The sequence below is a fragment of the Oscarella lobularis genome, chromosome 5, assembly GCF_947507565.1.
Source record: "Oscarella lobularis chromosome 5, ooOscLobu1.1, whole genome shotgun sequence".
Classification (NCBI taxonomy): Eukaryota; Metazoa; Porifera; class Homoscleromorpha; order Homosclerophorida; family Oscarellidae; genus Oscarella; species Oscarella lobularis.
In genome coordinates this window covers 398061-425072 of record NC_089179.1, presented here as the reverse complement: position 1 = coordinate 425072, position 27012 = coordinate 398061, and the positions used below count along the sequence as shown (strand labels likewise).

At 49.4% G+C, this 27012-nt stretch overlaps 7 protein-coding genes across 9 annotated transcripts; 4 read left to right on the top strand and 3 right to left on the bottom strand.

Moving 5' to 3' along the window:
- The first annotated feature begins 8 nt into the window (after positions 1 to 8).
- Positions 9 to 2562, top strand: LOC136187166 (BRCA1-associated protein-like). 2 transcript variants are annotated; one of them, XM_065974711.1, is made up of 17 exons: positions 9 to 97; positions 146 to 265; positions 314 to 431; positions 486 to 584; positions 635 to 713; positions 765 to 827; positions 884 to 934; positions 984 to 1049; positions 1104 to 1186; positions 1250 to 1325; positions 1376 to 1514; positions 1571 to 1674; positions 1732 to 1821; positions 1874 to 1978; positions 2032 to 2082; positions 2136 to 2324; positions 2374 to 2562. In XM_065974711.1, the coding sequence occupies exons 1-17, from the start codon at positions 31 to 33 to the stop codon at positions 2464 to 2466; spliced, it is 1593 nt and encodes a 530-aa protein (XP_065830783.1). In that variant the 5' UTR covers positions 9 to 30; the 3' UTR covers positions 2467 to 2562. The 2 variants fall into 2 exon arrangements, with proteins under 2 accessions (XP_065830783.1, XP_065830781.1); XM_065974709.1 differs by having other exon boundaries at positions 483 to 584.
- A 793-nt stretch (positions 2563 to 3355) lies between these two features.
- Positions 3356 to 4041, top strand: LOC136187188 (uncharacterized). The gene is made up of 3 exons (XM_065974739.1): positions 3356 to 3499; positions 3555 to 3663; positions 3718 to 4041. Exons 1-3 carry the CDS (start codon positions 3362 to 3364, stop codon positions 3981 to 3983), a joined length of 513 nt encoding a protein of 170 aa, XP_065830811.1. The 5' UTR covers positions 3356 to 3361; the 3' UTR covers positions 3984 to 4041.
- On the bottom strand, positions 3951 to 7866 carry LOC136187155 (E3 ubiquitin-protein ligase BRE1B-like). Its single transcript, XM_065974689.1, has 21 exons — positions 7837 to 7866; positions 7652 to 7777; positions 7395 to 7562; positions 7268 to 7337; positions 6913 to 7214; positions 6572 to 6859; positions 6390 to 6515; positions 6242 to 6334; positions 6105 to 6185; positions 5909 to 6044; positions 5737 to 5858; positions 5555 to 5688; positions 5417 to 5501; positions 5173 to 5352; positions 4992 to 5120; positions 4783 to 4932; positions 4674 to 4733; positions 4547 to 4618; positions 4407 to 4475; positions 4255 to 4356; positions 3951 to 4204 (listed from the first exon to the last, which is right to left on the bottom strand). The coding sequence occupies exons 2-21, from the start codon at positions 7748 to 7750 to the stop codon at positions 4028 to 4030; spliced, it is 2643 nt and encodes an 880-aa protein (XP_065830761.1). The 5' UTR covers positions 7751 to 7777; positions 7837 to 7866; the 3' UTR covers positions 3951 to 4027.
- On the top strand, positions 7809 to 9228 carry LOC136187180 (serine racemase-like). 2 transcript variants are annotated; one of them, XM_065974730.1, is made up of 6 exons: positions 7809 to 8004; positions 8057 to 8108; positions 8160 to 8290; positions 8338 to 8463; positions 8516 to 8590; positions 8642 to 9228. In XM_065974730.1, the coding sequence occupies exons 1-6, from the start codon at positions 7843 to 7845 to the stop codon at positions 9038 to 9040; spliced, it is 945 nt and encodes a 314-aa protein (XP_065830802.1). In that variant the 5' UTR covers positions 7809 to 7842; the 3' UTR covers positions 9041 to 9228. The 2 variants fall into 2 exon arrangements, with proteins under 2 accessions (XP_065830802.1, XP_065830801.1); XM_065974729.1 differs by having other exon boundaries at positions 8057 to 8290; positions 8642 to 9227.
- On the bottom strand, positions 9185 to 12065 carry LOC136187186 (DNA repair protein RAD51 homolog 4-like). The gene is made up of 17 exons (XM_065974736.1): positions 12044 to 12065; positions 11941 to 11986; positions 11286 to 11448; positions 11169 to 11231; positions 11029 to 11099; positions 10830 to 10969; positions 10746 to 10781; positions 10588 to 10683; positions 10426 to 10535; positions 10260 to 10366; positions 10123 to 10204; positions 9953 to 10072; positions 9797 to 9904; positions 9652 to 9742; positions 9534 to 9604; positions 9342 to 9488; positions 9185 to 9294 (listed from the first exon to the last, which is right to left on the bottom strand). Exons 9-17 carry the CDS (start codon positions 10426 to 10428, stop codon positions 9229 to 9231), a joined length of 795 nt encoding a protein of 264 aa, XP_065830808.1. The 5' UTR covers positions 10429 to 10535; positions 10588 to 10683; positions 10746 to 10781; positions 10830 to 10969; positions 11029 to 11099; positions 11169 to 11231; positions 11286 to 11448; positions 11941 to 11986; positions 12044 to 12065; the 3' UTR covers positions 9185 to 9228.
- LOC136187182 (cyclin-H-like) lies at positions 10444 to 12311 on the top strand. Its single transcript, XM_065974732.1, has 13 exons — positions 10444 to 10548; positions 10608 to 10626; positions 10672 to 10784; positions 10898 to 10971; positions 11023 to 11143; positions 11198 to 11281; positions 11328 to 11438; positions 11496 to 11551; positions 11603 to 11661; positions 11707 to 11768; positions 11827 to 11891; positions 11953 to 12013; positions 12064 to 12311. The coding sequence occupies exons 1-13, from the start codon at positions 10450 to 10452 to the stop codon at positions 12118 to 12120; spliced, it is 981 nt and encodes a 326-aa protein (XP_065830804.1). The 5' UTR covers positions 10444 to 10449; the 3' UTR covers positions 12121 to 12311.
- Positions 12101 to 27012, bottom strand: LOC136187145 (probable E3 ubiquitin-protein ligase HECTD4). The gene is made up of 38 exons (XM_065974677.1): positions 26365 to 27012; positions 26061 to 26284; positions 25894 to 26002; positions 25704 to 25839; positions 25477 to 25650; positions 25192 to 25420; positions 24985 to 25134; positions 24818 to 24931; positions 24385 to 24764; positions 24261 to 24328; positions 24135 to 24212; positions 24013 to 24086; positions 23890 to 23965; positions 23718 to 23838; positions 23568 to 23666; positions 23247 to 23510; positions 23059 to 23188; positions 22819 to 23003; positions 22650 to 22769; positions 22474 to 22578; positions 22256 to 22422; positions 21103 to 22206; positions 18651 to 21047; positions 18371 to 18596; positions 17517 to 18317; positions 17308 to 17465; positions 16790 to 17251; positions 14354 to 16738; positions 14115 to 14296; positions 13793 to 14059; positions 13582 to 13737; positions 13423 to 13526; positions 13300 to 13368; positions 13093 to 13245; positions 12698 to 13045; positions 12562 to 12645; positions 12380 to 12509; positions 12101 to 12326 (listed from the first exon to the last, which is right to left on the bottom strand). Exons 1-38 carry the CDS (start codon positions 26994 to 26996, stop codon positions 12190 to 12192), a joined length of 12798 nt encoding a protein of 4265 aa, XP_065830749.1. The 5' UTR covers positions 26997 to 27012; the 3' UTR covers positions 12101 to 12189.

Below are 27012 nucleotides of genomic sequence, written 5' to 3'. Positions count from 1 at the left end.
CACTAGCGCGTCCCGGACTGTGCTAGCTTTATGTCCACTTTCGCTATTCGACTCGAAGTGGACGACGATGCCACAGTGCCAGACAGCTTCCTGCAAGGTAAAAATGCGAGAACAGCCAGAGATATCGTACTCATACTCGTTTTAGAGGGAGCTGCCGCATTGCGCGAAGACGCAGCGACGAAGATCGACGAGAAAAACACGCCGGCTGCAATAGGGAAACGAACGATGAGCCCAATCAAAATCGAAACCTTTCGGGCGACGACAAGTGAGACGATTCGGTCATTCATTCGCCCAATTTCATTTTTTTTTCCAGACGCGGTTCGCGGAAAAACTTCGCCGCTCACCGAGTCGTCGCCAGGGGAAATATCGTTTTTCTCCGGAAATCCGGCCGTGGAAATCACGCGCGGTTTTCTGCATCTCTACCGAAATAAGTAATAAGTACACTCATAATTACTATTCGTTTTATTTACTTTGTGCTACAGTAGTGAGACTTCCAAAGACGTGAAGAGTCGCGAAGTGTGTCTCCTCGCTGTTCCGGCCACAATGTCCTGTCGAGACTTGCTTCAATTCACTGCCGCTTTGCTGTGAAGAATAACCAATCAAAAATTGCAATTACTCACTTTTCTTACGTTAGGCCTCTTGTTGAATTGGTTCGCATTATTCGAGATGAAAGTCCCAATCAATACATGGCATTATATCGTTTCAAAGACGAAGTGATGATCTTTAGCCAGGGTCAGGGCTCGCTTAACGTTCTGCCTCGACAGGAAGCGGCCAAAAAATTCAAGAAAACGTTCAACGGAAAACGATTTAATTCGTTTGAAGACAAAGTATGACGTCACCTATTGCTGTCAGTGATAATTTTTGACTGCAAGACTACCTCTAGTATTGCCAATTGGCTTTCGTATCGCGAGTAGAAGCAATCAAGTCATCAAAGGCATCTCTGCAGTCCACAGAGCGTATGACGTAATTCTTCTCTTTTTTAGGGAGCCTCGAGACCAATCAAAGGCTTGACTGAGCTGCCCAAGTGCCCCGTTTGTCTCGAAAGACTTGTACGCTAAGTGAAAGACTTTCGAGTCATCCACTCCCCTCACTTTAGACTCTAGGACGAGTCCGTCAACACGGTGCTCACCGTTCTGTGCAATCATTCGTTCCACAGCAGTTGTTTAGAACAGTGGAAAGACACGACGTAAGATCACAGAACAAAGTTCCTAGTATATACGCGACTGAAAGAGAAAAAAAACGCACATAGTTGTCCTGTTTGCCGTTACTCTCAATCGCCAGAACCGTTATCAGACAACAAGTGCTCACAGTGCGACGCAATAGAGGCAAGCTATAGCGGAACCCTCCCCTCCCTACTTGTCAATCAATTCTACAGGATATTTGGATTTGCCTTATATGTGGTTACATTGGATGCGGACGTTATCTGAGAGCTCACGCACGCGAACACTACGAAACGACGAACCATACATTTTCCATGCAACTCGGAACGGGACGGGTTTGGGATTACACTGGAGGTGCGGTGTGGGGTCCTTCCATTCTCTTCCCTATTTAATTAAAACCCCGTTTTCAGACAATTACGTTCATCGTCTCATTCAAAACAAAGGCGACGGAAAGTTAGTCGAAGTCGAGGGTCACGAAGTAATGGAAGAAAAAGTCGACTCACTAACACTAGAGGTTTGCTACTCTCCTTTTCTAAAGACAGGTGCCATCTATTCTAAGCCTATGTTCTAGTATACGCACCTTTTGACGAGCCAGCTCGAATCGCAGAGGCATTACTTTGAAGAAAAAATGGCCAGGATGGAGAAGGAGTCGTTGGACCAGGTAGGTTTGTTGGACTTCGTTCAATTGAGTCCTCCTCACTCTCTTCTTTCAGTTTTCCACTATAGAGAAAAAGAGCAAGGAACAGTGCGAACGATTTGAGTGTCAAATAGCGGACCACGAGAAGGAGAAACGCGTGCAAGAAAAAAAGATCAATCAAGTGATAAGCATACCCGGTTTAGAAGTGTGCAATTTACATTTTTCCCTAAATAGCTAGCAGGCAAACTGTCAAAGTGCACAGAACAACTAGAAGAAGAAAAGGAAGTAGGTCAATCGTTCAATCAAATAATTAATTAATTACGCAACTTTTGTTGTAGTTGAATAAGTGCCTGAGAGAAAACCAGCGAATCTGGCAAGAGAAGTGTCAGCATCTTGAATCGGTTCGCGTGCAACGCGAAGCGGTTCAAACACGTGAAGTCGAAGAGCTGAGAGAACAAGTCAGAGATCTCATGTTCTACATGGAAACACAGAAAACGATTGAGGAAGCCCCAGAAGAGACGAGACAGGTGAAACAGTAAAAGTGGCCCTGAAAAAAGATAAATAACAAATTATTAGGAATTGCAAGAAGGCACTATTGTAGTCGGGGAGGGAAGCGAAGCCGCAAAGTCTACCATTGGGAAAAAGAAACCCAAAGGAAAGCGAAAATAAAACTAAAATCCCGAATTCAAATAGCAGTAGGGGTAATTATTTGAGTCGGAGTACAGCAATTATTATTGTACAATAGAATCAAATGATTTATTTGAAGCGGTTTTGTTGCTTTCTCTTCAGCTTCTCTTGAAATAGTCTTTTCATCTTTCTCTGCATGGCGAGTCGTCTCTTGCGTTCAATATCAGCGGAACTACACCTCCCTTCCCCCTTTTCCTCTCCCACGACGCTAAACATTCTCATAAAATAAAACATGGGCATGAAAAAGGAACAATTACTTATTAGGCGGTTTCTCTGTAGATTGCCCTTTCCTTGTACTGGGTGTGTGATGCGGGGGCGTGGTCGATGCGGGTTTCTCTTCCTCCCATTGGTCCAAATCGAGTCCAGAGCACAGACGATCGATTTCGTCTTCGCTCTGTTTGCTCGTCTTTTTTTCGGTTTCCGCGCCGATGCCGAGCTCCTCTTCGAGTTTGAGCAGCTCTGTATAGGCTCGTTTCGCGCGACGACTGCGCTGCAGCGTCGTTTCCGCGAATCCCGCCCTTTCTTCTCGATTCTTCGGCGTGATTTCGGAAACGGCGATTCGTCGGACGCTCAAACTGGGCTCTTCGCGCAGTTTCTTCGCGAATTCGACGATCGCGTCGTCGTCGCGTAGACGGGGCGTCGGTTTTTCGCGACGAGATCGGGTCGTTTTCGAACGGCGTTGCAGGGCGTGGAAATTGGGCGATTTGAAGTCCCATGTCACCTCGCCTTGTCGCGGGCTTTCTTCGACAGTAGCGGGAACGTCCTGCATATGCGATTTCCTTATTCGAAAGCTGTCTAGAAGACTCATAATCTCGACGCAAGAAAGTCAAGCGTCCCTGAACGCCGTTGATTGGTCTAACTTGGTCACAAGACTTGGATGCTTCCAAGCACCCGGATTAAAATGGCATTTTGGTCCCTTACAATCGGTGGAATCAAATTGAGATTCCCCGACGTTCGTAATTTGACTACAGAAGAGGTCGAAAGAAGAAGAACTCGTGACAACATCATTTTACTGGTGTGAATACTCTTGAGAAAAATTCCTCACCTGAAAGAGGAGTATCTTCGCTTAGGACGTTCGCCCCGAAGTCGAATATGCCGTAAGCCACATTCCCGGTGCTTTCCGAGTTGATCCCGAGCTAAAGAACTGGGAAGAACTTCGACAAACGGTGCCAGAAATCGGTATGAGCAGAAGAACTCTGTAGAAGAAGACCACGTCACTATACTCCCTTAAAGGAAAGTACCAGCAACTGATCTGCTATTGTTCGGTCGGATATCGCTCGTCAGCTCTCGCGTCGCGTCTCCAACGGCAGAGAAAAGAAGACGAAGAAGGCGTGGAGGAGATTTTCAACATGGAAGGAAGTCTCTTCAAATGGGCCAATGAAGGTCGATCGATGATTGACGGCAGAGGCGACGCGACAACTCGAGCTCACCCGTACAGTGCTCTGTGGGGAAAACTGCTCAATTTCCGCCTGAGAAAATGGGACTTAGAAGACACTTAGTTAATGCTAATAAGACTTCCTTTTTCGCAATAACTTAAATTGAACTAGGACAAGTAGATTTTGTGAAAGTCGTTCGCTCCGAAAGCCGCCGCGCACTTGGGACACTTTCGCTGACGCGTCTCGTAGCGCGTTTTGATGCAGTCAATGCAGAAAACGTGAAAACACTTGGTCAGGACGCAGTCCTTCTTGTTTGTATTGCAACAAGGGCAAGTCAACTTGGCCTAGAAAGGAAAAAAAATTCGAAACGAGGTCAGGAATCGCCGTTATTTACCTTTGATGCCCTTAACTCCTCTTTCAACACTTCGTCTGCTGATCCGGAAACGCCGAACTTCTTATGACGTTCTAGCCTCGTTTTCAAGCGATGATTCTCCTCCTTTAGATAGGACGTCTTCGCGTTAGTTCGAGCCCACCTGTCGCTCATACCTGAATTCGTCTGCATTTGTATTCTTCCTGCTCCACGGCCGACGTTTTCGTTTCGATGTCTCGCCGCAACTAGACACGCGAACACACACACCCCGTTCGTTTTTTTGCAACCCACCACGCAACTCTAGAGCCAGACTTGCCTCCTGAACGGATTCGGATTGCTTATCGAACTGCATCTTGACTTCTTGAACCGATTGTGCAGCTTCAATCGCCTACAATACCAAGAATAAAATAACAAACAAAGGCACGATATTAGAAAACGTTTACCTTTTTTCTGTGGGCATCCATTGCCTGCTGTCGAAGAGCGACTTCTTTTTCCATAGCGTTCTGCGCGTACAGTCTCGAACCTGGTTGCTACTTGCTATAAGATGCTTACCACGGTAGATTGGAGATTCTTTTCCTTCTCTTCCAGCTTCTTCATCAGTTCCGTCTGCGCTAGAACGTGCGATTCCAGCGACGCGAGGTGATTTTCTTGGAGCTTATGCTGCTGCATTAGTAGCTGATTTTTCTGTTTCTGCTTTATTCTCTGCGCACAAAAGTCGTTTTTCTCCCCTCGAGCGCGTGTCCACGCGCAATACAACGTACCTCAGACATCAGTTTTAAATTGGCGTCTTCCTTTTCCTGCAGTTGCTTAAGAAGACGCGCGTTCTGCTCCTGCATCTCGTCGAACGCTTGCGTCGTCATTTCCATTTCATTCATTATAGCATCTTCGTCCTGGAGACGGAGATATATATAGCCAAATTAGGAAATATTTCAAATGACGCACCTGTTTAGATTGACTCAATTCTTTCTGCATCTGTTTCACGCTGTCCTCGGCGCGTCTCAACTTCTGAAGAGCGCCAGCGTCGGCTAACCCTTCGAGACGTTTCACCTGCTCATTCTTATCCTTCAGTTTGATTTGAAGATCCTCCAACTCGGCTCGGAGTCGTTTTTCCGTCGTCAGCAACTGGAAAAACAAGCCAAGAGGCAATGAGCCTTCTAACTCTATTTCATTTCATTGAACAACCCACCTCGACTTTTTCCCTTTGATCTTTCGCTGATCCCTTATAAACGTCTAGAAGCAGCTTCGTCTCTTTCTGACACTCTTCCGCTTTTCTAAAGAATCAGAAACTCGACTCGCGCGACTCTCCCATATCTTATTTATTGACCTAAGACTGGCTCGTAATTCCCTAACTAATTCTGATTCGACGTCATCAGTTGTTTTCTTTCCCTTTTCCGAATCGTCGCCGCTGCACGTCTCGTCACTTCCCACTCGCGTCACCGGCCTTCCCTCCAATCGAAACTAAGACACCCAATACTCAAAATATCCCCTAAAACTTTTCGTCGAAACCTTTTCTAATTGATGATAGGCATCCTGAAATTTTCTCTTGTATCTGGCCGCTTCCGCTTTCAATTGTTGGTTGCTGCTTTGAAGACTGGCTATAAGACGTCTCATTTCCTTGTGAATTGGACCTATGCGGAGAAAAGTAAATGAAACGCGCACGCTCTAAATTTCCACTGACCTTGCTGATCGGTTGCGGCCAGAAGATGATCGTGCTCCATTCTCAATTTCTGATACTCCTTTTTAAGCTGAACTAAGGCCTCGCTAAGCTTCGTTACTTCACTCTTAGACTTATGATGAAACTTCTGCTCTTCTGCCTGAGATATCAAAAAACATAGGTAAGGTCTCTTCGCTTGAGCTCTCTACGTCTCTAGTACCTCTATCTCATCCAATTGCTGAAGATACTGCGTTTTATTTACCGTCAATAGTCGCCTAGTTTCCTCTAGTACCATTTTCAACTACAGCGAGTTAGACTAGACTTTCAACCCCCGTGCAAACTTCTGCGCCCTCTTGCCTGATTATATTCGGAGAAGAGAACGGAAAACTGAGCCTGTAAGGATTTGTATGGAATGCTTGCGTGTATCATAGCGTCGGTCACCTGACCGGCCTAATAGTTTCTCGTCTTTTTTAATTCAAAACTGGGTTTTATTTTTTTTGCTTACCTGCATTTCTGATTTTTTAAGATCTTGACAAACTTGCTCGTACTTTGCCTGCATTGCTTCGAGCTCTTTGAGACGACTCACGGCCAACTCCTTTTGCTCGCTCAATTCATCAGCTAATTGGTCATCCTATTACGAAACCGTTTCTTAACTAATTCATTAATTCTGTCTTCCTTTTTTTTCACTTTAGACAAATCCTGTGAATTCATTCGATCATACTGCTGCAATTGTAACTGTGGCTGCTGTTGCTGTTGCTGTGGCTGTTGTGATTGGCTGCCAGATAACGGCAAGCCTTGCGCTTCTAACTGCGCCTGTAGCTGCTGTTTGGAGACGACGAGTTCATTGATTTTCATCTCGAGTCGCTCTATTCTTTGCGACGCTTTCTGCATGTCAAACTGATTGTCATCCAATGACGTTGTCAACTCTTCAACGCGCTCTTCCGCTATGGTCAGCTTATCACGTATGGCGTCAAACTAGAATAATTGAAAAGTGAGAAAATAGACCACGCATATAAAAGCCTTCTCACTTCAGCTTTTTGTTCGTGATATTTTGCCTGAACTTCAGCAAAACTATTACTCAACTTCAGATTCTCTTCGCCTATTTGCTTGTTGTGGTCTTTCAGTTCGGCGTTGACGTCAAAATCGTCCGACGACGTCATTTTTCCAACCAAATCCTGCGCGTCCTTGCGCGCAGTTTCGACTGCGCCGACAAGCCGAGCGACGAGCACTTTGGAAACGGAATATCGTTTCAACGTTGCCGCTTCGATGTCTTCCTGATAGTGCGACTTGAGTAGCTTCTGTAGAAACATGGAAACGTGCGTACTGGAATCTAAAAAAACCGTCAAAAAATTGTATCCTGAAGGGAAAGTATGACGTCACGACCTTCAATGGCAAAAACGCTATCGTGATCGGGACTAACGCGTTGAACTAATATTTTGACGTCAGCGTCAAGCTGAAAATTTCAAGAATGAAATAAAAAATGTCGTTTTTTTCGTTTTCCGATTTTTACTTGATCCCAGTGCCGGTTGACGAGACTGAGCGTCGATTGCAATCGCGATCGACTGTTGTCGCACTCTGTCAACTGCTTCTGAAGCTCTTCCTCGCGAAATAGGCGCTCCTTCAGTCGCGACGTCAACATTCGATTCTGTTGCTGCAGCACCTTGATGTCTAGATCGTCCTGCGGCGACGCGGTAAGCGAGCGCGCGTCGGCACGCCCAGAAAAATGTCTTGGATTCCGTTTTGCGTCGGCTGACAGTGATTTCTCACCTGGCACGTGACGGGCGCTATGTTGGGCGTCAAAAGAGCACGAGAGACTTTGCTTTTCGGCTGCCCGGGCAGCGATTCGGTTGCAAATCGCTTCGCCATCGTCGTGCCTTGCTTGAGTGACGCACGCTAGAAAAAAAGGAAAGCCCGTATACAAAACAGCGTGTTCGGGGGAACACGTCCCGTACGCGACAATGGCTGATGTCGTGAACCTGGGAGACGTGCAGAAAGCCGCCGAAAGAATCGACGGCTTTGCACGCAAAACCGAAATTATGACGTCGCAATATATGAACGATCTTTCGGATCGTCAACTTTACTTCAAATGCGAAAACTTTCAGAAAACGGGTTCATTCAAGGTGCGTACGCACGCACATTGAATGAATCCTGTAGCACGTACTCGGGAATTAGTTTAGGGGCGCTTTGAACGCCGTCGACGACCTAATCTCAACCGAATCGTCGAGTGAGCGTTCTCCGGGCGTAATTACACACAGTGCCGGCAATTTTGCTCAAGGCGTGGCTCTGGCAGCAAAACTGCGTAATTTGGAAGCCCGGATTATTATGCCAGAAAACGCGCCTGCGTGCAAAAAAGCCGCAGTTCGCGACTACGGAGCCCAAATCGTGGAATGCATAGCAACGGACGAGGTAAATAAAAGATACGCTGGGTTTGGGGGTATCAATTTCGAGTTCAGGGTCGACAAGAGAAACTGAAAGAATTACAACAAGTTCTCGGAAGCAATTTTCATTTTCTCAGCTCAAACCAAGATATCCGAGTCATAGCCGGCCAAGGCACGGCAGCGTTAGAATTTCTTAATGAAGTAAAGAGACGCAGGGTACTCGAGAGAAAATCTTATTTTTGCGGGGGAACAGGTTCCTAAACTGGATGCTATTGTTGTGCCAGTTGGAGGCGGAGGCCTTCTCAGCGGCACAGCAATAGCAGCAAAGGTAAGGTCTTAGAGACTTGAATGCATTGCCACTATTACCTGGGCTCCCTAGTCGATTAAGCCTGAGATAAAGGTTTTCGCCGCTGAGCCGGCTGCCGCTTGCGATTGCTACAATTCACTATCCAAAGGGGAATTGCTTCCCAATGCTTCGCCTCCGCAAACCATAGCGGACGGACTGAGGACGAGCATTGGGAAGACGACTTGGCCAATCATACGGAAGTACGTCGATCGTGTGATACTCGTTAGCGAAGAGGAAATCGTTTGCGCAATGAAACTGATCTGGGAACGAATGAAATTGGTTGTGGAGCCGTCGGGGGCCGTGCCGCTCGCCGCCGTGCTAACGGAGGAGTTTAGAACGATCGGGGGAGATCGACAGCACGTGGGGATTATTTTATCAGGGGGAAATCTTGATCTCGAACGACTTCCTTGGTTAAAGGGTAGACCACAATGACGTTTGACGGGAGGGAAGTGTGTATGAGGGGAGGAGGGTTGTCCTACCTTCTGATCTCCGGTGTTTTGATTTTTCTGACAGTAGCACGAATCTGTGTCAGTCAGCAAAAACGCAATATATTAAAAACGCTTTCATTTTAATCACCTTGTGAGGAATAGATACCGATTGTAGCACAACTACACGATTAGTCAGTTCTCTTCTCGACACGAAAACCCCTTTTCGCATATAAAAAATTCCACTTTTTCGCTTGGAGCCTGAAAGCTAATCACAGAGAGAAAAGAAAAGCGCCTCTTGAATTCACCTTCACGCGGCTTGACTTTGTAATTGACGCCGTTCGCCTGCTGCTTGTCATTTCCAATAGCAGTCGAGTGCTAGGTACGTGAGACCAAGTCTTGCCCAAAGACGGTCGAACTTCACCGTCGTTGCCATAGACGACGTTGTTTGTGCACTACATTGCCACTTGAAAAATTCATTACATAGTTAAATTTTGTACCATGACAATCAAGTTGAATTCAGTTGCCAATATTTTGAACAGTCTTGCCATATCCATCATAAGTTTATGTCCTAATATAACAATCATTATAGGTATTTTTAATTAGCGTAGGCATCACCTTGTATCTGTTGGCCGCCGAGTATCGGAGATGTCACCGCAGCAACGGAATCAATAATAATAAGTTTCAGGTTATCATAGAAAGAATCGGACTAAATGACAATCGCGTGAAAAATCTCCTCTCTTTGCGAGAATTTTTCCCTGACCGGAATTTGAATCATTTTTGTCCCGACTTCCTCCAGAATTTCAATAACGCGAAATATGCCGTGAGCCTCGATGCACCGAACTCGCCTTAAAACGTCGTTCACTTTCGCCTATAAAAATCTCCAATTTGAATACTTGGGGAAAAAAATCGCCTGGACCTCGTCTACTTCCGGAACCAATTGACGGAGCCGCACACCGCTAAAATTAGCGTTGCAGTCAATGTACAATGCGCATTGCGAGTCTCTCGAGCAGGCGACAGCGCACAAGAGAAGACAGAGCTGAAGAAAGCGTATATTCGCCTGCGTTCGTCTTCTTTTTCGGTTTTTGCCTGGGTTTTGCCCGTTGCTGTGCTGCCAACGAGCTCCACGACGTCTCCGGCCAATAAGCCGCCGTCGAGAAGTCGATCGAGGCTGCGAGAGAACGCGGTTCGAGGACGAGGAGGGCGGGACGCGCGAGAGAACTCACGCGAGGCAACCGGTCGGTAAAACGGACGTCGAAACGAGAAAACGACGGAGAAGCTCCGTGCCGACGATAGGAAAAACGTCGTCGCGTAGAAATCCGACGGAAAAAGCCTGCAGAAAGACTCAGATTGAGGTGAGTCACCGTGAAATAAAACGCGCCTCCGACTTGCCATTACGCATCCGGGATTCAAGTCATGTTTCACTCGAGCACGCAGAGAAAGCACTGGATGTTTTCCAGCGTAGAAGAGCTGCAGGCGGCGAGACGACAAGCTAACCGAGCCTACGTAGAAAACGTCAGACAGTCGAACCCTGTGAGACATTGGTAGACGAACCTTTCGTTCTTTGTGCGTAGTTTTCCGGACGATTCGAAGGTGCTTGAGTCTATCAATTTTGTACCTCAATAACTTGGGATGCAGATTTTCTGACCGCTGAAGAAGAATCGATGTTATGTCGTGCTCACGAAGTAGAAGCGGGAAGGATTTGTAAAGACCTGTTTCGTCGCAATGTTCCTGGGCGTTTTCCCGTCCTAGTAATAAAGATACCTTCGTTTTTAATTAAATAATTAAATTAGCACCTGCACGTGTTCTGATATGATTGGCTCCGCCTTCCACCTATGTTATTTATTAATTGTCCGCTGTCTAGGCGACGACGTTAGTTTTTTTCAAGAGATTCTATGCCAATAATTCGGTCATGAGTCATCATCCGCGCGATATTCTGTACGTAGAGTAAGCCTCCGTCAAAAATTAAGAGTGATTTTCCGCTACTAGGTATACCTCTTTGTACATGGCATGCAAAGTTGAGGAAGAGAGCATACCAATGGATTCCTTTGTCAACATTTTTCCCGCTGAAGAAAGAGAACGCATAGCTGAATGCATTTTACGAAATGAGGTAGAGAGGGAGAACGGAATGAAACCTTTCTGAAGCAGGACGTTGTTTTCCTAGTTGTTACTTCTGCAAGGACTGCGCTTCCATCTCGCTGTACACAATTCGTTCCGACCTTTAGAGGGATTGCTCATAGACATAAAAGTACTCTTCTGAACGATTTGGAATGCTCTCAATTTTCTCTTTTCAGACGCGCTCGGGTTTGGCCGCTGCTTCAGTTGACGGTCTTCGAGAAAAGTCCCATTATTTTCTCACTTTAGCACTCTACTCCGATGCATTATTTTTGTTTGCTCCCTCACAGGTTCCTCTATCTAAAACGAGATCAACGTTTCACGCGTAGGGATTCGTTTTTTGATAGATTGCTCTAGCTGCTATACAGCACGCAGCCAAACACGTAAATGTGGATTTAAGTGGGTAGGTGAGGCGTGTGACAGCAATACCCTCCTTACTAAAACTGTGGCCTAGTTACTTTTCAGCCCTTGGAAACGCAGAACAAATAAACGACTTGGAATCAGCTATAAAAGGTAGCCAACTCCGTGCAGACACCGAGCTAAAATATTCCATTTTAGCCATTGAATCAATTGTGCTGTCAGCGTCCCATCAGAACGATGGCAGCCTAGCAAAAGAAAAGGTCGCCTTCCCCTATCTCTCTGTTGTTTTACACCATCGCCTCTCTCCTTTTGTTACAGATTGACGCTTTTGAGCAAAAGCTCAAGCGCTGCCGCGACCCCAAATTTGACCCAGAAAGCGAAGAGTATGTACTGTCAAACACTCCCATTAATAATTTATTAAATCAACTGTACCTGCGACTTCAGGTTTAGGAAACGATTAGAAGAGGCCGAGGAAGATCTACTTGGCGAACCCAAGAAGCTCAAAGTACACACGCTAACATTTCTTCGCCTTTACCAAAACATCTCTCTCCTTAGTCGCAACAGGACAGTGAAGATTCCATGGAAGAAGATATTGAGCTTGTGGCAGACTAATATATGTAGAGATACTACAGAGAAATCTTGCGTACTAGAAAAACAAAGCAGTTAAATTCGACAAAACAATTAGCCACTTAGGGGATCCTCTCTGCAATTGATTGCGTAACGCAATCGCTCCGCCATAACCTTTTCGGACGAATATTGTGGAAGTTTGATCATAAACATGCACGTTTCAGCGCGAACAAATCGAGAATCAGGAACGCCTAAGAACAAGAATAGAAATTTAGTTCTTCTACTCAACGCTGCTCTACCCTACCCTGCCCGTCTGGAGGAGCTATTTTCATCGGATAGGGAGGAACGTGAATGTCGGCGGTGGATCGCGACGGCTGACCCATCGGTATGCGTTCCTGATTGCACGCGAACTTGACAAACCGTCTCAGTTCATCCTAAAACGATCGATTATCGCGTATTTCGTTTCTCCGTTGCGTCGCGACGTGCCTGCGAGAAACTTTCCAGTACTCTCCAAAAGAACTGAATGTGTCGGTCGGATTCCATTAGTCCGACTTGGTACATCGTATGCGCCTCGCGAGAAAACGTTAAAAAAGGGCGCGCCTATGCGTGTGGACCGCGTTACCTTGAGATAAGCGAGATTGATTTCTGGTAGTCCAGCAGTGCGTCGCTCCAAGTCGCGATGAGTCAAAATATTCAACAGGCGCACGGGCACAATGCAAGCGAGACCGCTACGAATCGCATCGAAGCGTCGCTCGCTGACCAATTCGTCGATGCGCAGTTTCTTGACAAGTTCAACGAATTCCAGACGATTTTCCCAGGTGACTGATCGCGATTGTCCGTCGACGCACAATTCGACTTCGTCGCCCGACACGCTCGGATAGACGAACTGCAGTTGAGACGTTGCCGTCAACTCGTCGCCGTAATTCTCCGTCGACGAACCCAAATTAGCAAATTCAGCCTCACTTTTAACCTAAAAGAAGTAGGCGTCATTTCTAGAAACTTTATAGAAAACGTTACCTCTTCCAAGCCTTTCAAAAATTTATATGTCAAAATGTCAGCTTCTTTTAGATCTTCGTCTAAGTTGAGTGGAAGATTGAGGAGACTTTTCCAAAAGCACGGCAGTATGTCTAAGGGAAATGGCATGTCGGCTCTGAGAGCAACTCCAAGAAGCTAGACAAAAAAAAACAGCTAAACATTATTATAGGAATTTCTATTAGTACTCACTTGTCCAAAGAATTGTAGTAGTTTCTCTTCGCCGTACGACATCGATCCCGGGCGTAGTATCATCTTTCCCTGTGAGAGAAGTCAGAATTCTTCTCGCTCTTCTCGGCTTCGCTGTTCGCTTGCCTTGTTTCTTCCCGCTGCAGAGCTTGGACAGCTAATGAGAATAGGCAACAAGGAGCTTTGAAGTTCTTTGGCAACTTGACTCAAGAAATGCCGAAACGATCCGCCTAAGTACGAGAAAAACTAAAGCACACATTTTCTCCCTCTGTCTCTTTCTCCAACTTGTTCCGTGCACTTCTTCGCCAGTGTACCGCACGTTGAACGCAAACGTCGGATCGCCGCCCGCCGCCAATTTGACGCGAAGTTTGGACGACGGAACGCTGGCAAGTTGCCGAGCCGCTTGACAAAATTGAAGCGACGGAACATTCGACGCTTCACCTAATAAAAAAAATACAATTCTACAAAGATACACGAAAAAAAGAAAAGAGGATACTTCCGACGACTTCCAGCGGATCGAGAATCACTTCCGGAGGCGGCTGATCCGGCAGACGATGACACGACGAGTTGAGTACGTGATTGAAGAACATCATCTTTGTGTGATAGAAGAAAACGTCTCGCGCTTGAGCAAGTAGCCAGGAGAGACTGTACGGGTGCGTGTCGGCGACTCGAAAGTCGACGAGAGGCAGAAGATCGGATTCGACGCGCTCGTTGAGCTTCTGAAGGAAACAGAAGCGCGTGCTGATTTCCTGGCGACTTAGACCTACGTAGAAATAAAAAATACAATATTAATTAATTAATCATTTTTAGGGTGCTACCTTGGAGTGCGTAGAGATCTTCTTTAGCCATTTCAGATTGATCAATGATGACTTCGTCCGGTCTCAGTTGATTCGGCGACGTCGCTAGACTGTTGCACGTTTGATCGACGTGACGAACGAGAGCGGCGTCCATGGACAGGCTCCAGTTGCCGACGTCGACGCCGTCCGGCTCGCTGACGATGCTACGAGGGAATAAAAATCGAAATGGAACAATGATCCCCCTAGGGCGAATTACTCACCGCTCGTATTGAAAATTATATCCGCAATCGATTAAGCCCTTCCACACGAGAGTCGACTTCTCTCGCGAAATTTTTTCAATCCACGATAAGAACTGGCTTAGGGAAACGGGTTCGTTCGTTTTGGCGGCGAAAAGATCGGGAAACGTCGACTCGCACGTCGTCACCAGTTTGTACAACAAGCCTCGAACTTCGGCCTCCTTTCGCGTGACAATGCAAACGTTCTCGATATCCGAAGCACCGCTCTTGAACAAACTCGTCAACGTCTCCTTGGCGACCGCCGTCAATTTTCCCTCGTCGTCGTCGATCACCAATTTTGACGTCAAATATCGCTCGAGAATTTTGTGACTGTCGGCGTCTTTGCACATGAGCTGCGAATCGACGCCTTCGACGCGAAGTCCTTCGCCGGCCGTATTCGCCAACTCGACCGACTCGCTCAGCTCGGAAATAATCGCAGGCAGCTGAGCCGAACATCGCATTTGAACGACGGCAAATCCTCGAGAACAAACTCTCATCTCGAGTGCGTCTTCGTCTTCGAAATCACTCGCCGGCGCCGCCGCCGTCACTTCCTCCTCCTCCTCTTCTTCGACTCTTCTGCTTCCTTCGCTTGCCGCTCCGTTTTCGGGTTGTTCCGACGGTTCGACGACGTCGTCGTCGTCGTCATCGTCGTCTTCGTCTTCGTCGTCGTCGGGCGGCGGAATTGAGGAGTTTGCCGGAACGACGGCTGCCGCTGCTGCGGCCAGCGAACCGACGTCAAACGGAAGATACAGCTCGTCGTTTTCGACCGCCGAGCCGATAGCCATCTCCTGCGCCAGAGCTTCAGCATACTCGTTATAGTCGTCCTCTTCAGATTCCGATCCGCCTTCGATGATAATTTGACCGAGAGCCCTTTCCATGAACTGTCTACCAATGGGCCCACTCTCGTTCATCCCCACCGCTAGTCCTAACGCTTCCTGGGCGTCGGCAAGAGCCGCTTGCAAGTCGGAAAAGTGAGACTCTGCTTGGTTTCCCGCCGCCGCCGCCGCCGTTCCGCCGCTTGTCGCCGCCGCCGTTCCGCCGCTTGTCGCCGCCGCCGCCGTCGTTTCCTCCTTGACGGGTTTTCGCGGTTTGCACGCTCGTACCACCGTCGGCAAATAGATTTCGTTCTTATAAACGCCTCCGTGCGAATTGCAGTGTCGCGTTAGAACGCGAACGATTTCTTCCGCTTCGAGCGTCTCGGCAAGACCGCGTACGACGAGCAGACGATCGGCGACGGTGACGCGCGACGCTGCTTCGGCAGCCGCAACCAACGCATCCTTCACGACGTCGCGTCGCAGTTGAGGCGACGGCAACGAAGACGACGACGAGGCGTCCTGAAGAAGATCGACGGCTTTGAACGCGTTATTTAACCAAACCGGATAATTCGATGCTCGTTCCGTCGACGACGTCGTCGTCGCGGTCGCAGTCGCAATCGCAGTCGCAGTCGTCGTCGGTGGAGAGACGGCCTTTGATTCTGGACTCGGTCCTCTGCCGCTTTTTTTCCCTGTCACTTTCTTTTTGCTTCGTTTTCGTTTCGCCGCTTTCGTTTGAACGTCGTCTTTTTCTTTCGCACCGGTCGCCGCCGCCGACGGTTTTTTCTCGACGCAAAGCGGCGGCGAGGTGACGGCGGTGGCGACAGCGACGGCCACGCCAGTCGATTCTCCCGCATCGTCATAATCACGACGCAAAAGGTGCAGCGACGTGACGAGTTCGAATAGGCTCTGACAGTACGTCGACAATCGATCTCGTTTCAATTCTAATTTTCCACTTTCAGACGACTTCTTCGCGTCGATTTCCATCTCGCCGATCTGCTGCAATTCGCTCGTCAGCGCGAATAATTTCGCGGCGGATGTCTTCAGCACGTCGAGCGCCGATTTCGATTCGAAATTGCCGTCGCGCAATTGTCGCATAATCACGTTAAGAGCGCGAGCCAAGAGATGAAAAACGAGCTCGCGAATTGCCATCGCGAGTTCGGTTCGATAAAGAACGCGAGTCAGAGATTCGACGCAGTACGCGAGCGCGTCCGTAATCTCGACGCTCGCGCGCGGTCGCCGATCGTACCAGTCGGGTAGAAGCGAAACGAACGCGAGCGATAGCGGAAAAGCGGGCGGCACGGCGTGAAATCGAAGACTCGCCTTGGGACTCGGCGCCGCGCCGCACTGAACGTGAACGCGATCGCACGGCAAGAAGAGCGTCGGAAATTCGTCGCCGTGAAACGTCGTTCCCGACTTCGCCGACGGAGTCGACGACGCGTTGTTCGGATAGCGCATCACTTCGAAACGTTCCGCTTGGAGATGTTTACCGCCGTCGGCGTCGCCGCGATAGACGAGAACGCGCGCCCACGGACCCTTGGACGACGATAGAGACCCACTATAGAATAATAAAACGTAATATCGTCTTTTTCACTGCCGTTTTTCTTGCCTTTTTATTGGTTGACAGGCTACGACTGTGGCGGCTGCGCCGGGAAGAACGACGTCGGTCTTTTCCTTCGCTTCTGTGATGTTGATGTCGACGAAGCGAAATGCTTTTGGTGCCGTCTGAAGGACGGCATTCAGTTCGACGGCGAGAGTGGTCAAATGGCCTTCGGGGATCATTTTTTCTATAGCCGAGTTGAGCGCGTCGGATAACTCGTTCCACCGGAACGAGTAAAAAATCGACGGCGAGAAGCAACTGCCGTAGGAGAGACACTGTCGTGGCGACGGCGCGGAGTTGATGCTCGAAGCGACGCACGTTCCGTCGGGTTGGGGATCCGACAGAAGATGACAGGAGAGAAGTCGGAGTTGATTGCCGTCGCTAAGCAACGACAACGACGATTTGAGATAGACGAGTAACGCCGAACGACAGTAGAGCTGAGCAAGACTCGATTCGTACCGAAGAAGTCCCCTAGAAAGGAAAGAGAGAATCGAATGAAGCGACGATGGTCATTGGAAACGCGTTACCGATGAAATACGACGCTATCTAAGCTGGCGGGACTCAACGCTTTAAAATCCTTTCTGTATCCAGGAGGCGGCTTTTCGAGGCCATTCACCGGATACCAATAATGGACGAGAATTCCCTCGCTTTCGAGATAGGTCTCCACTTGAACGAGATCGTGGCTCTGCACCAAAAATTTCATATGTATGTATAATTAGATGTTGTATGTACATACCTTATCGACGTCGATCACTGTCCCTGTGAGTCCAAACGTCTTGTGCATGTTAATGATAGCGAACTTGGGCAAGGCGAGCGAATTGTCAAGCGCTCTGATTACGACCGCTTTGCCCTTGCCGATACTGTCCATGCTGAATTTCTCCGCCTCCAGTTTCACCTCGTCCAACGTCGGCAGATGAAGATCTCGCGGAATTCCGCCGTTTTCCTCGTACAGAAATTCGACCGTTTGTCGTGCGATGTCGGCCATTCCTAACTGCAACGCTCCCTTGATCTGTTCGAGTCCGTTTCGTCGTTCGCTCTCGTTTCGAAATCGACGTCGAATGACGGGAAAGACTTTCGTTTCCCACGACTTGACGAGAAGCCCGTGGAGATCTTCTTGCGTCACATTGCCGCCGCCGCCGTTGCCGCCACCGCCGCCGTTGTCGTCGTCAACCGGTTCGGGTGGCTGACCCGCTCCAGCGCGAATACAAGGTCCGGACGAGATCATTTCGTCGAAAGACGGCGGATGCTTGAATCGAGACGATGCGGCCGCGTCGTAGCCGATCGTTGCGATTGGAGGCGACGGACGAGCGGTCGGAATGGTGGACTTTCGCTGCTCTTTTCCCGACGTCTTTTTCTCGCCGCCATCTGTCGGAGATTTCGCCGCTTCGACGCCGCCGCAGTCAGCCTCGTGAAAAGGAAGCAATGCGAAATGCCGGACGATTTCCTCGGCAGAATCTTTGTCCGAATGAGTGGCGAGCTGATTCCCTTCGCCGTACACGAACGGAGAAGATCCGAAATTCGCTCGAACGCGTACGTTCTGTAATAGAGAACCCACGTTAAATATTTTTAAAAAGGCCTATTTTAGTTCACCTTTTTCTGCACGTGTATTACTGGCCACAGTTGAGCTCGAATCGGCGCTATTTCTTTCTCCAATCGTTGACCGTTTTGCGTAAAGAATACGGCTCCGCGGGACGAGTTCTCGTCGCTTCCTCTCAACCAACCCACGCCGATTGTATCGCCACCGCGCAACTCAATATCCAACGACGTCATTTTCTTGTCCAAAACAGAAGCGCCGTACACGACGACTTTGCCAGTGCTAAAAGAAAAAAAATCCGTAAGAAAAATTGCCTTGCTTCGTGCCGTTTCTTACCTGTGCAGCAAGCACGTTCCCTCGGGATTGTTCCACGACTGACCGGACGAACTGTCAACATTCGGCATAAACCCGACGGATACTTGAACAGCGTCGCGATCCTCCGCCGCGGACGCCTCCAAATGCAACAACTCGACTTCCCAATAAAACGACGAAGCGCTCGACGCGAGCGCAGACGTGGCGAAAAGAAGCACGCCACGCGGATGACCGGACGCCGCCGGCGAACCATCGCCCATGTAGGTGACCTCAGTGAAGTCGCTAGCGAAGAGACAATGTCGCGTTCGCGGAAACGAACGAGCGGCGTCCAAGGCGATCGACTTGGTCGTCGTTCTCGGTTTCGGGGCGATCGACTTGGTCGTCGTTCTCGGTTTCGGGGCGGCGAGCGGCGGCGCCGGACGCGCGAGATCGCGATAGAGCATTCGGAGTTTGTCGCACTGATTTTCGACGACCGATAGCCGTTCGCCGTACGAGCACTTATCGGCGAGACTCGAGAGAATTTTCAGCGGTCCGTCGCCGCCGCCGCTCGACGCGACGAAGACGCGTCGAAAATCGTCGTTTTGGATGTGACGAGCGAGAAGTATGCAAGCGCGAGTACGCAATTCGGCAAGAAAACGTCCGCACGTCAATTCGTATTCGGAAATCGTCGTCGTATCCGTTTCGGCGGCGATGAGACGCGCGGGAACGGCGGCTTTGACGAGTGACTCAATCGCCTTGGCGACCAATTCCAGAACGTCGTCGCTTATTGGCGGCAGCGCGTCGCTGCTCGGCGACGCGAGACGACACAGGGGAACGTCGAGAACGTTATTTGAAGCGTGAGTGATGACCGAATCGTCGAATTTGACCGAAGCGATTCCTTGCAATTCCGATATGCTTAGTATGTAACCACGCGACGACTTGCCGTCGCCGTCGGCGACGATTTCCACCTCGCAACCGGGTCGTAAACTTTCCTTGAATCCTCCCAAGGCGCATAGTGCCGCCATCGCCGCTTTGGCCGTCATCAGAAGTTCGCCGTCGTCGCTGGTTCCGCTCTCGGACAAACTCGTCGCCAGTGCGGGGATTTTACTGAGAGCCAAGTGTAGAACCTGATAAATAGCCCCGGCCCAGAATTGAGCCGTTTTCTCTTCCGATCCCGACGAGAGTCCGCGTAGAAGAGCAATGATTTCGCTCGCCATCGAAATAGCAACCTGTCCGCTAATAAACGGACGCACCGACTCGACCATTTGCCGGTTCTTTTCCCGACACACTTCCTCGGCGATCTTCTTCTTTTTGTCGCTCGCCACTGCACTCGTGCGCGCGCTTTCGTCGAGCGGTCGATCCACGCTGACGACGAAGCCGGACTGCGCCCAATGCGTTGCTTTTCGCAAACAGAATCGACGCTCGTCGGTGATCACTTCCGCGCGACCCGTCTCGTTCATCGCGCGATCCATTCGCATCACTTTGTCCATGCTCGCGCCGCCGGGACGAAACGGTCGACTGTCGGAGCTGAGAAGCGAGTGAATCACTTCGTGCGCCGACTGATCTTGTCGTTTGTGAATAAAAACCGACGCGCGATCCGTTTCGTCGACGGCGACGACTGCTGGTGATATTTCCGCGACGACGTTTCCCGTCGGCAGCGAGCGTTTTTTCGTCGTCGTCGTCGTCGTAATCGCGCCGTGATCGGTTATAGTCGGCACGACGAAATCTCCCAATTTCGTCACAAAGAGGCTAATGATTTGAGCGGCGGCGGAAAGCTGCGACGAAGCGACTCCGTCCGATCTCGCAGTCGACGGAATTTGAATCGATTCGCAATCGTCGGGCGACATGAGCGGCAGAGCGAGACGGCACAGTTGAAGAACGACTTGAATTAATTTAGGCGTCGGTCGATGTTCGACGAGAAGGGATAAAAGTCGAGCGATGCAACGCGGTCGGCTGACAATGTGACGACCCATGTTACTGCGCTGCGAGAGCGAGTGAAGATAGGCGAGCGCCTCGTGCAACGCTTCAGGCTGACCGCACCGCGAAACGCGTTCAAGATGATGACTCAGAAGATGGGACACTTGTCGAGCGAGCTCCGACTCGCTCACCGCTACCGCCGCCGTCGTCGTCGCCTGTTCCCACGAAACGCATCGATTAGCGAGAACGCGAAATCCGGCCCAGGCGATTGAAGTGACTCGACGCTGGGTTTCCTTGTCGCTCGTCACGCCTTTGGGATTGCAAAGGGTGTCGAGGAGCTGCAAGAGGCCGCTGCCGATTAGCGATCGTTCGTCGGCTTTCGTGTACGGAATGACGCACAGAAGACCGATGCTATTAAGACAGTCGATTGGATATTGAGCGGCCAAACGAACGACGGCTTCCATTGTCTCCTCAAAGCCCGAACGCACCTTACCAATCAATCCACTGCAGTTCAAATTCTCCGAACTAAATAAAATTCTATTATATAGGCAATCTATAGTCATTTTTTTCGTGTTCTCGCCTGAGTCCTCTGGCTAATGTCGGTGTAATGTAGAATACGAGTTGGGTCGCGCCTCCGACTTCTTTCGCGACTTTCATCAGCTGTTTCATGTGATCAAGAGCGCGATATCGACTGCGGCCTCGTTGACGACGAATCTCCGCCGCCTTGAAGAACGAACGACACTCCGTCGACGCATCGTCGCCGGATTGATTGCGAATAAACTCAAAAATTTCGTCGACGACACGATCTTGATTCGTTTCTCGCGCGCCGCCGCCGCCGCCGACCAAGTCGTCGCGAGACGAAGTCAGTAGAGAAGTCGTCGAACGTTTTTCTCGTAGACTATTAGCCTGTTGCCATTGCTTCAGTCTCAAAAGATCTTGAAATCCACGATGAAGTTCGGCTCCACCATCGAGCGTCGACGGAGCGGATACGGAGCGAAAATAATCCGGCGGTTTACTTCGAATCGAAGATTTCGACGACGACGACGACGGAGACGACGCCGATTTCTCCAAGACGACGGCGAGAAGAAGCTTGGCTCGTTCGACGACGCCGCGAGCGAGACGAACCGTGCGGGGAATCGTGTCGGCGACGGTCGCGTCGCGCGCTTTCTCCTCTTTCTCCTTCGATTCGCGCTGGGCCGCCTGTTTCGCGAGAGCGTCGACGAGATGACGCGTCGTCGCCGTCCAATCGGTCGAATTCGCGTCGACGCCGTGCATTTCGCATAGGAGTTTGAGATCGGCGATTTTTCCCGAGTCGGCGTAGTGAAGGAAGAAGGCGTCGGACGGCTGAAGGCGGCCGGCGCTCACGTCGTCGACGTCGTTGAACCAATTCAATTCGACTTCGGCTATGTGCTGCAATTGGCGAAGGAGCGCGTTGACTTTCGCGAAAACGTGCGAAAAGACTTCTTTAGCGGCGGCGTCGTCATTTAAATCCAGTTCGATGTGTTTTAGGCAAGCGGATACGAGGCACAGTTCGATTTGAGACGAGTCGATTACTTCTTTGATGCTTTTTCGTATTGGCGGAGCCATTTGGCCACTCGATTGCCGCAGGCGCTCGAGTTTCTCCAACGATATCATACTCGTCAATTGATCGACACTGCTAGTATCGTCGTTCGGCCAAACGCACCTAAAAAAAGACTCGTCTCTGCACTTGAGCTGATCTCGACGAACTTTACCTATTTAATAGTGGTGAGGACATTATTCCGGCACTCTCTCGCTCTTCCTTCGCCTCCGGGGGACCGTCGTAGAGCAGTTCCAATAGAGAACAGCCGACGACGGACAAACCAAGCGCTAGATCGGCGAAAAAAGGCAATCCCGTCCCGTCAGAATCGTCCAAAGATTCCTAAAGAGAATATTGACTAAACTCTCGCAATTCATACGAATTCTCACTAACCTGAGCTCGGATTGTACAACCAAATCCCCAGACGGCTCTATCAGGCGTATTGTGCTCGCGACCGCTTCGCATTTCGAACGTAAACGTCGCCGAGCCTCCTTCAACCTAAATCAGACGCAAGACGTCGACGTGTTCAGCTTCAAAGCACCGTCTCTTATATATATATATATATATACCTTGACCGGTTCCTTTGGCCATCCAGAGCCCAATACGCTCTTACTTCCGAAACCGTGCGTATTGCCGCCGTATTCGGCTACTTTTCGACAACTCGTCGTCGTTCCGGAATAAACGCAGACCTCAAGGAAGAAAATAGAAGTCTTTTTCTCGTTTTTTTTCAGCGAATACCTTGTCATAATCGTACTGCGATGCGCAGCGCGGATCGAATTTTATGTAGAGATTTCTCGCGCCGGGTATAGTGACCGTTTCCTTGAACTTGTAATTGTCTCTCACCGGGTGAATCGTTTCGATCGTACGACCGGCCGTCCACGGGCAGGGAATCGTCAAATTCGACAAGTAGCCCGAATCGTGAGCTGAAAAACGAATCTCAAAGACGCCGAAGAAAAAAGGTCATGCTCCCAAACCGACCTTCTTCCGCCTCTTGCCTCAACGTCTCTATCTCTTCAGGTGTCGCGAGTCCAGTACGTGTCATTGTCTCCAACGAATGCTGTCTCTGCGTCGTTTTCTCGTTTCTCTTGCCTCTGAGCATCACAGCCGTCTAGTATATATAAAAGAATGTAATATACTTTAATCCGATTTCTCCCAATAACGCGAACCTTGCTTGCTACGACCGTCAAAACGACGAGATCGCCGATGAGTGCATCGGCCAGCGGCAAGGTCCTCAAGTTGGAATCGTTTAGGCAACAGACTGCCGGCTGAAGCAACTGTCCCAAAATCGTCGCCTTGGCGATTTTTTCCATGCCGTGGCAAAATCGCTCTAATTCCTTGTTCTGTGTACACGACGCGCAAACGTCGAGAAGAACGTCAAAGATTTCTCTACAGCCGATGAAAATCGGTCTTAAAATGCACGCAATAGCAGCCTATCGTCAAGAAAGAGCGTCAAGCGTCATCCTTTCCATTCTCCAGCGCGCTCATACCTGCACTTTATCGCCCACAGCGTTCTGATCCGATAGCACGAGCTGTTTAAGAACGTTGGACTGGAATTCGACCAGAAAGCGTACAGTAGACGAAACCGTCTGGGAAAAAGGACCTATTAGAGCTGAGTTGTTATTCTCTGCGCGACTGACCGGCATAGACGACGTCGTGTTAATAAATTCCTTGCTACTGCTATTTCCGAGTGTCTTGAGAAGAGTGCATGCCTCCTCGACTGCAAAACGAATTAATTTCTCAACGAAATTGTCAGGAAGTCTACGCGGAGAAAAATCGTTTTATATACGACTCTAGATAATCTTCTTTTACTTTGTTGTTTGTATGGACTTTTCGTCTGCGAGGTATAGGAGGACTTTGTCGTAAAGAAATCCGCCAGGCGTCTTTCCTACTAGGAGAATGATAAAAGTCAACTTTCTAATTTCTCGTTCCCACCATGGAAATGAAGTACATCAGACAGCATAGCAAGCAAGTCCGATTCAGATCGATAGAACGTACGTAAAGCCGAACTAGGGAAAAGTGGTTGAGAAATTTAATATTCCAGACAAGCAACTCACCTGAGAAGAACAGCAGCTTGTTTTCGTAAATAGACGGGATGATCGCCTTCGTTCATGGCCAAGCCCCAAGCAAATTCCCTAAAAAAGTCCACTCATTCCCGTGAAATAAAAAGCCAGTCTATGTACCTGATTCTGTAGAGATTTGATTCCGGTTCAATTGGCTCCTCGTCGAAAGACAGGGAAGAAATCAATAACTGGAGAATGGCAGGTAAAAGCAAATCAAGCAACGAGCCTCTTTCTTTCTATATACCGGAAGTACAATCAGGATGCATTGAGTAGCCAAGTGATTCCCTTCTTCGATTCCGTACTCCAAAATGCGACGAATTCGATCAACAAACTGGGGCTCCACGCGTCTGATTTTCGCCTTTGTCAACGACGGCGATTTCAGTGCAATACGAATCACGTCATTTGCGCCAATAACACCCAAGTGCTGCAGCAGAGCGTCAATTGCCTGACTGCTCAAAATCGAGGCTTCTTTTCCCAGCGCTACGCCCAATGACTCGTCGTCGCACGGCATCCCGATGGCACGCAAAGCGTGATAAATGGACAAATTGCCGGGATTCAACCAAACGTCGACGTAATCAGACGCGCAGCTCCAGATGCAATGATTGACGACATCGTAGCAGAGTCCTAAAAAGAGAAATTCACGCACGCCGAGTCACCTGGATCAGCGCGACTATAACCTCCTTCCTCCGCGGGAGCGCCTTGACCCAAAGCGCTGTCTGCGTTCGCCGGCACGTCGACGCGCGCTTCGCCGTGTCCCTCACCGAGATGAAAACACCAACAAGTCCCTAAATCTTTGAGGGAATGTTTTAAAAAAAAGCGAGCGAAAACGCGATTGTCTTTTTACTTCGCTGCGCACTCGATGATCCAAACAAGGAGCGAGAAATCGCTCCGCCACTTCCCTGGTTAAACGTCATGATAGTGATGAATGTTCCGTCAGCAAAAGAAGCCGATTTTTGCAACGTCTTCAAATTCACGCCACACGACGTGTCTTGGCCTGGGGAAAAAAAGGAATAAACGCCCGTTACGAAGCGCTATCATTTCGTCAACGAACTCGAGTCCGCCTTTCCCGTTGAAGGCGACGACGACGACGACGATGACGCAAACGCGGCGGCAAAGACGGCGCGTTGTCGAACGCCGAAATGTCCAGGAGCTCTTGCCGTCGTCGCCTTGCGCATTTCGCCGCCGCCGCCGCCGCCGCCGCCGCCGCCTCGTACTTCGTCACGCTGAAAAAGCATCACGCGATTTCTCAACGCTTCCGCAGTGACATTAGAACCAATACACTTAATTGACATTATTAATTTCTCCCCTTTCCTTCCTTTTCGTACAGGGGCTTTACCTTGATTTCGTATGACTCCACGTAAACGGGAATGATTCTCGTTTTTTCTGACGTAATCGGCTTGTTTGCGCAGTAGAGCCAATGGACGAACTTTCCGTCTCCGCACAGGCTCAACGTCGTGCGACTCCCACTTGAAAATCGTCTTCCAACGGGAAGCAAAATCTCTTTCGTGACCTTTGAGTAAGAACTCAATAAGGACTCGGGAAAAAAATCAATAACGCTTATACGGTAAGTGTAGACGGATCCAATTTGTGACAGAGAACGTCCGTTGCGTCAGATGACGCCGTTCTGTGCAATAAATTACCGTCTGTCCACGCTATCCATCCCACATTGAGATCTTTATTGACAACGTAGGGAAATCCTCTATATACAAGTATTGCTTTTCCATTGCTGTGCATGGTGTGCCTACTCTCTCACCTCAAGGTTCCGTGCAATCCGGTCCCAATTCTAACTAAACCTGAACCATTACTACCCGAAATGTAAAGAAATGTCCCGTCGCAGGCAACGCGACGCTGACAGATATTTCCTAAATAATAGAAATTCATATTTGCATCCGGGCGGACGTCTTTTTTCTCCCCCAGAACCTGTTCCAGCTGTTGCAGATGCTTTCGCATTGCCGTCGTTGTCAAGACGATCGTCAAACGACCAACTGGCCACGTGAGTGCCGGAGGGAAGACAGAGCGGCTCCGACGGCACGCCGTCCAATTGAGTCAATCGTCGTAGAACATTTCCGACGGGCAAACTCTCGACGTCGCGTCGACACTCGAGCAACAAGTCAATAGCCCGAATACAAGCCGACACAGAACCCCTAAAAATTCGATACATGAAAAAAAAATTTCGCCAAAATTTTTTTCCTTCGAAATTTTTTTCGAATTTTTTTTCTCGCACCTCGCACACGACAAGGCGACAAAAGCGGCGGCAATTTCGGCCATCTCTGTTTTCGAGTCGGACTCCCTCTCCTTTCGGAGCCAGGCGACGAGCAAGCGTTCGAGACCGTCGACGCAGTCCTTGGGCTCGCGTAGAAGCGCGAGCGGTTCGTACTCGCTCAGGCAATTCGCGAGAAGCGCGACGGTTTGCGAGCGCACGCGACGATCCGCTTCGCTTTGCGACTCGAGTAGGGGAAAGAGAAGTAGAAGGCTCACTCGCGACGTAAATGGAACGGTCTCGGCTGGAGTGGGAGTCGACGACGTCGCGCCTTCGCCCCCCGATTCGCGTTTCTCTTCGCCTTCGTTCTTGTTTCTCTTTCGTTCGGCTTGCCACAGGGCGATTAGAGCGTTGAGTCGATATTCGAGAAGCTGGGTGAATGCCATGCTTCGATTGCTGCAAAAGGCGCGCAGTTTTTCCGCTAATTCGTTCGGCGACGTTTCGTCGAACGAGTCGAGTTCTTGCTTGTCGTCTTCTGTCGCTTCGAGCGCTTTTTTCGGCAACGCGACGAGGTCCGTGACGCGTTCGAGACCGTCGTGGAGTAGTAGCATGTCTTGCGTTACGGTGAGCCATCGTCTCTCGCTGGAGGACTCCATTGTATCCGGCGAGTAG

What these genes read in the sequence shown, in the direction of transcription:
- LOC136187166 (XM_065974709.1), top strand. Translation starts at nt 31, where the DNA reads ATGTCCACTTTCGCTATTCGACTCGAAGTGGACGACGATGCCACAGTG. An exon ending in CAATTCACTGCCGCTTTGCT is followed by an intron (nt 585 to 634) that starts GTGAAGAATAAC and finishes TTCTTACGTTAG; the next exon opens with GCCTCTTGTTGAATTGGTTC. An exon ending in AAGCAATCAAGTCATCAAAG is followed by an intron (nt 935 to 983) that starts GCATCTCTGCAG and finishes TCTCTTTTTTAG; the next exon opens with GGAGCCTCGAGACCAATCAA.
- LOC136187188 (XM_065974739.1), top strand. Translation starts at nt 3,362, where the DNA reads ATGCTTCCAAGCACCCGGATTAAAATGGCATTTTGGTCCCTTACAATC. An exon ending in GTGACAACATCATTTTACTG is followed by an intron (nt 3,500 to 3,554) that starts GTGTGAATACTC and finishes ATCTTCGCTTAG; the next exon opens with GACGTTCGCCCCGAAGTCGA. An exon ending in ACAAACGGTGCCAGAAATCG is followed by an intron (nt 3,664 to 3,717) that starts GTATGAGCAGAA and finishes ACTCCCTTAAAG; the next exon opens with GAAAGTACCAGCAACTGATC.
- LOC136187155 (XM_065974689.1), bottom strand. Translation starts at nt 7,750, where the DNA reads ATGGCGAAGCGATTTGCAACCGAATCGCTGCCCGGGCAGCCGAAAAGC. An exon ending in TAGCGCCCGTCACGTGCCAG is followed by an intron (nt 7,563 to 7,651) that starts GTGAGAAATCAC and finishes GCGTCGCCGCAG; the next exon opens with GACGATCTAGACATCAAGGT. An exon ending in AGCAATTGGATGAGATAGAG is followed by an intron (nt 6,045 to 6,104) that starts GTACTAGAGACG and finishes TTGATATCTCAG; the next exon opens with GCAGAAGAGCAGAAGTTTCA.
- LOC136187180 (XM_065974729.1), top strand. Translation starts at nt 7,843, where the DNA reads ATGGCTGATGTCGTGAACCTGGGAGACGTGCAGAAAGCCGCCGAAAGA. An exon ending in AGAAAACGGGTTCATTCAAG is followed by an intron (nt 8,005 to 8,056) that starts GTGCGTACGCAC and finishes CTCGGGAATTAG; the next exon opens with TTTAGGGGCGCTTTGAACGC. An exon ending in CGTTAGAATTTCTTAATGAA is followed by an intron (nt 8,464 to 8,515) that starts GTAAAGAGACGC and finishes GCGGGGGAACAG; the next exon opens with GTTCCTAAACTGGATGCTAT.
- LOC136187186 (XM_065974736.1), bottom strand. An exon ending in CGGCGGCCAACAGATACAAG is followed by an intron (nt 9,605 to 9,651) that starts GTGATGCCTACG and finishes TTGTTATATTAG; the next exon opens with GACATAAACTTATGATGGAT. An exon ending in AATTCAACTTGATTGTCATG is followed by an intron (nt 9,489 to 9,533) that starts GTACAAAATTTA and finishes GTGGCAATGTAG; the next exon opens with TGCACAAACAACGTCGTCTA.
- LOC136187182 (XM_065974732.1), top strand. Translation starts at nt 10,450, where the DNA reads ATGTTTCACTCGAGCACGCAGAGAAAGCACTGGATGTTTTCCAGCGTA. An exon ending in CATCATCCGCGCGATATTCT is followed by an intron (nt 10,972 to 11,022) that starts GTACGTAGAGTA and finishes TTCCGCTACTAG; the next exon opens with GTATACCTCTTTGTACATGG. An exon ending in GCGAACCCAAGAAGCTCAAA is followed by an intron (nt 12,014 to 12,063) that starts GTACACACGCTA and finishes CTCTCTCCTTAG; the next exon opens with TCGCAACAGGACAGTGAAGA.
- LOC136187145 (XM_065974677.1), bottom strand. Translation starts at nt 26,996, where the DNA reads ATGGAGTCCTCCAGCGAGAGACGATGGCTCACCGTAACGCAAGACATG. An exon ending in TGACGGTCGTAGCAAGCAAG is followed by an intron (nt 23,189 to 23,246) that starts GTTCGCGTTATT and finishes TATATATACTAG; the next exon opens with ACGGCTGTGATGCTCAGAGG. An exon ending in TTTTGAAAGGCTTGGAAGAG is followed by an intron (nt 13,046 to 13,092) that starts GTAACGTTTTCT and finishes TACTTCTTTTAG; the next exon opens with GTTAAAAGTGAGGCTGAATT.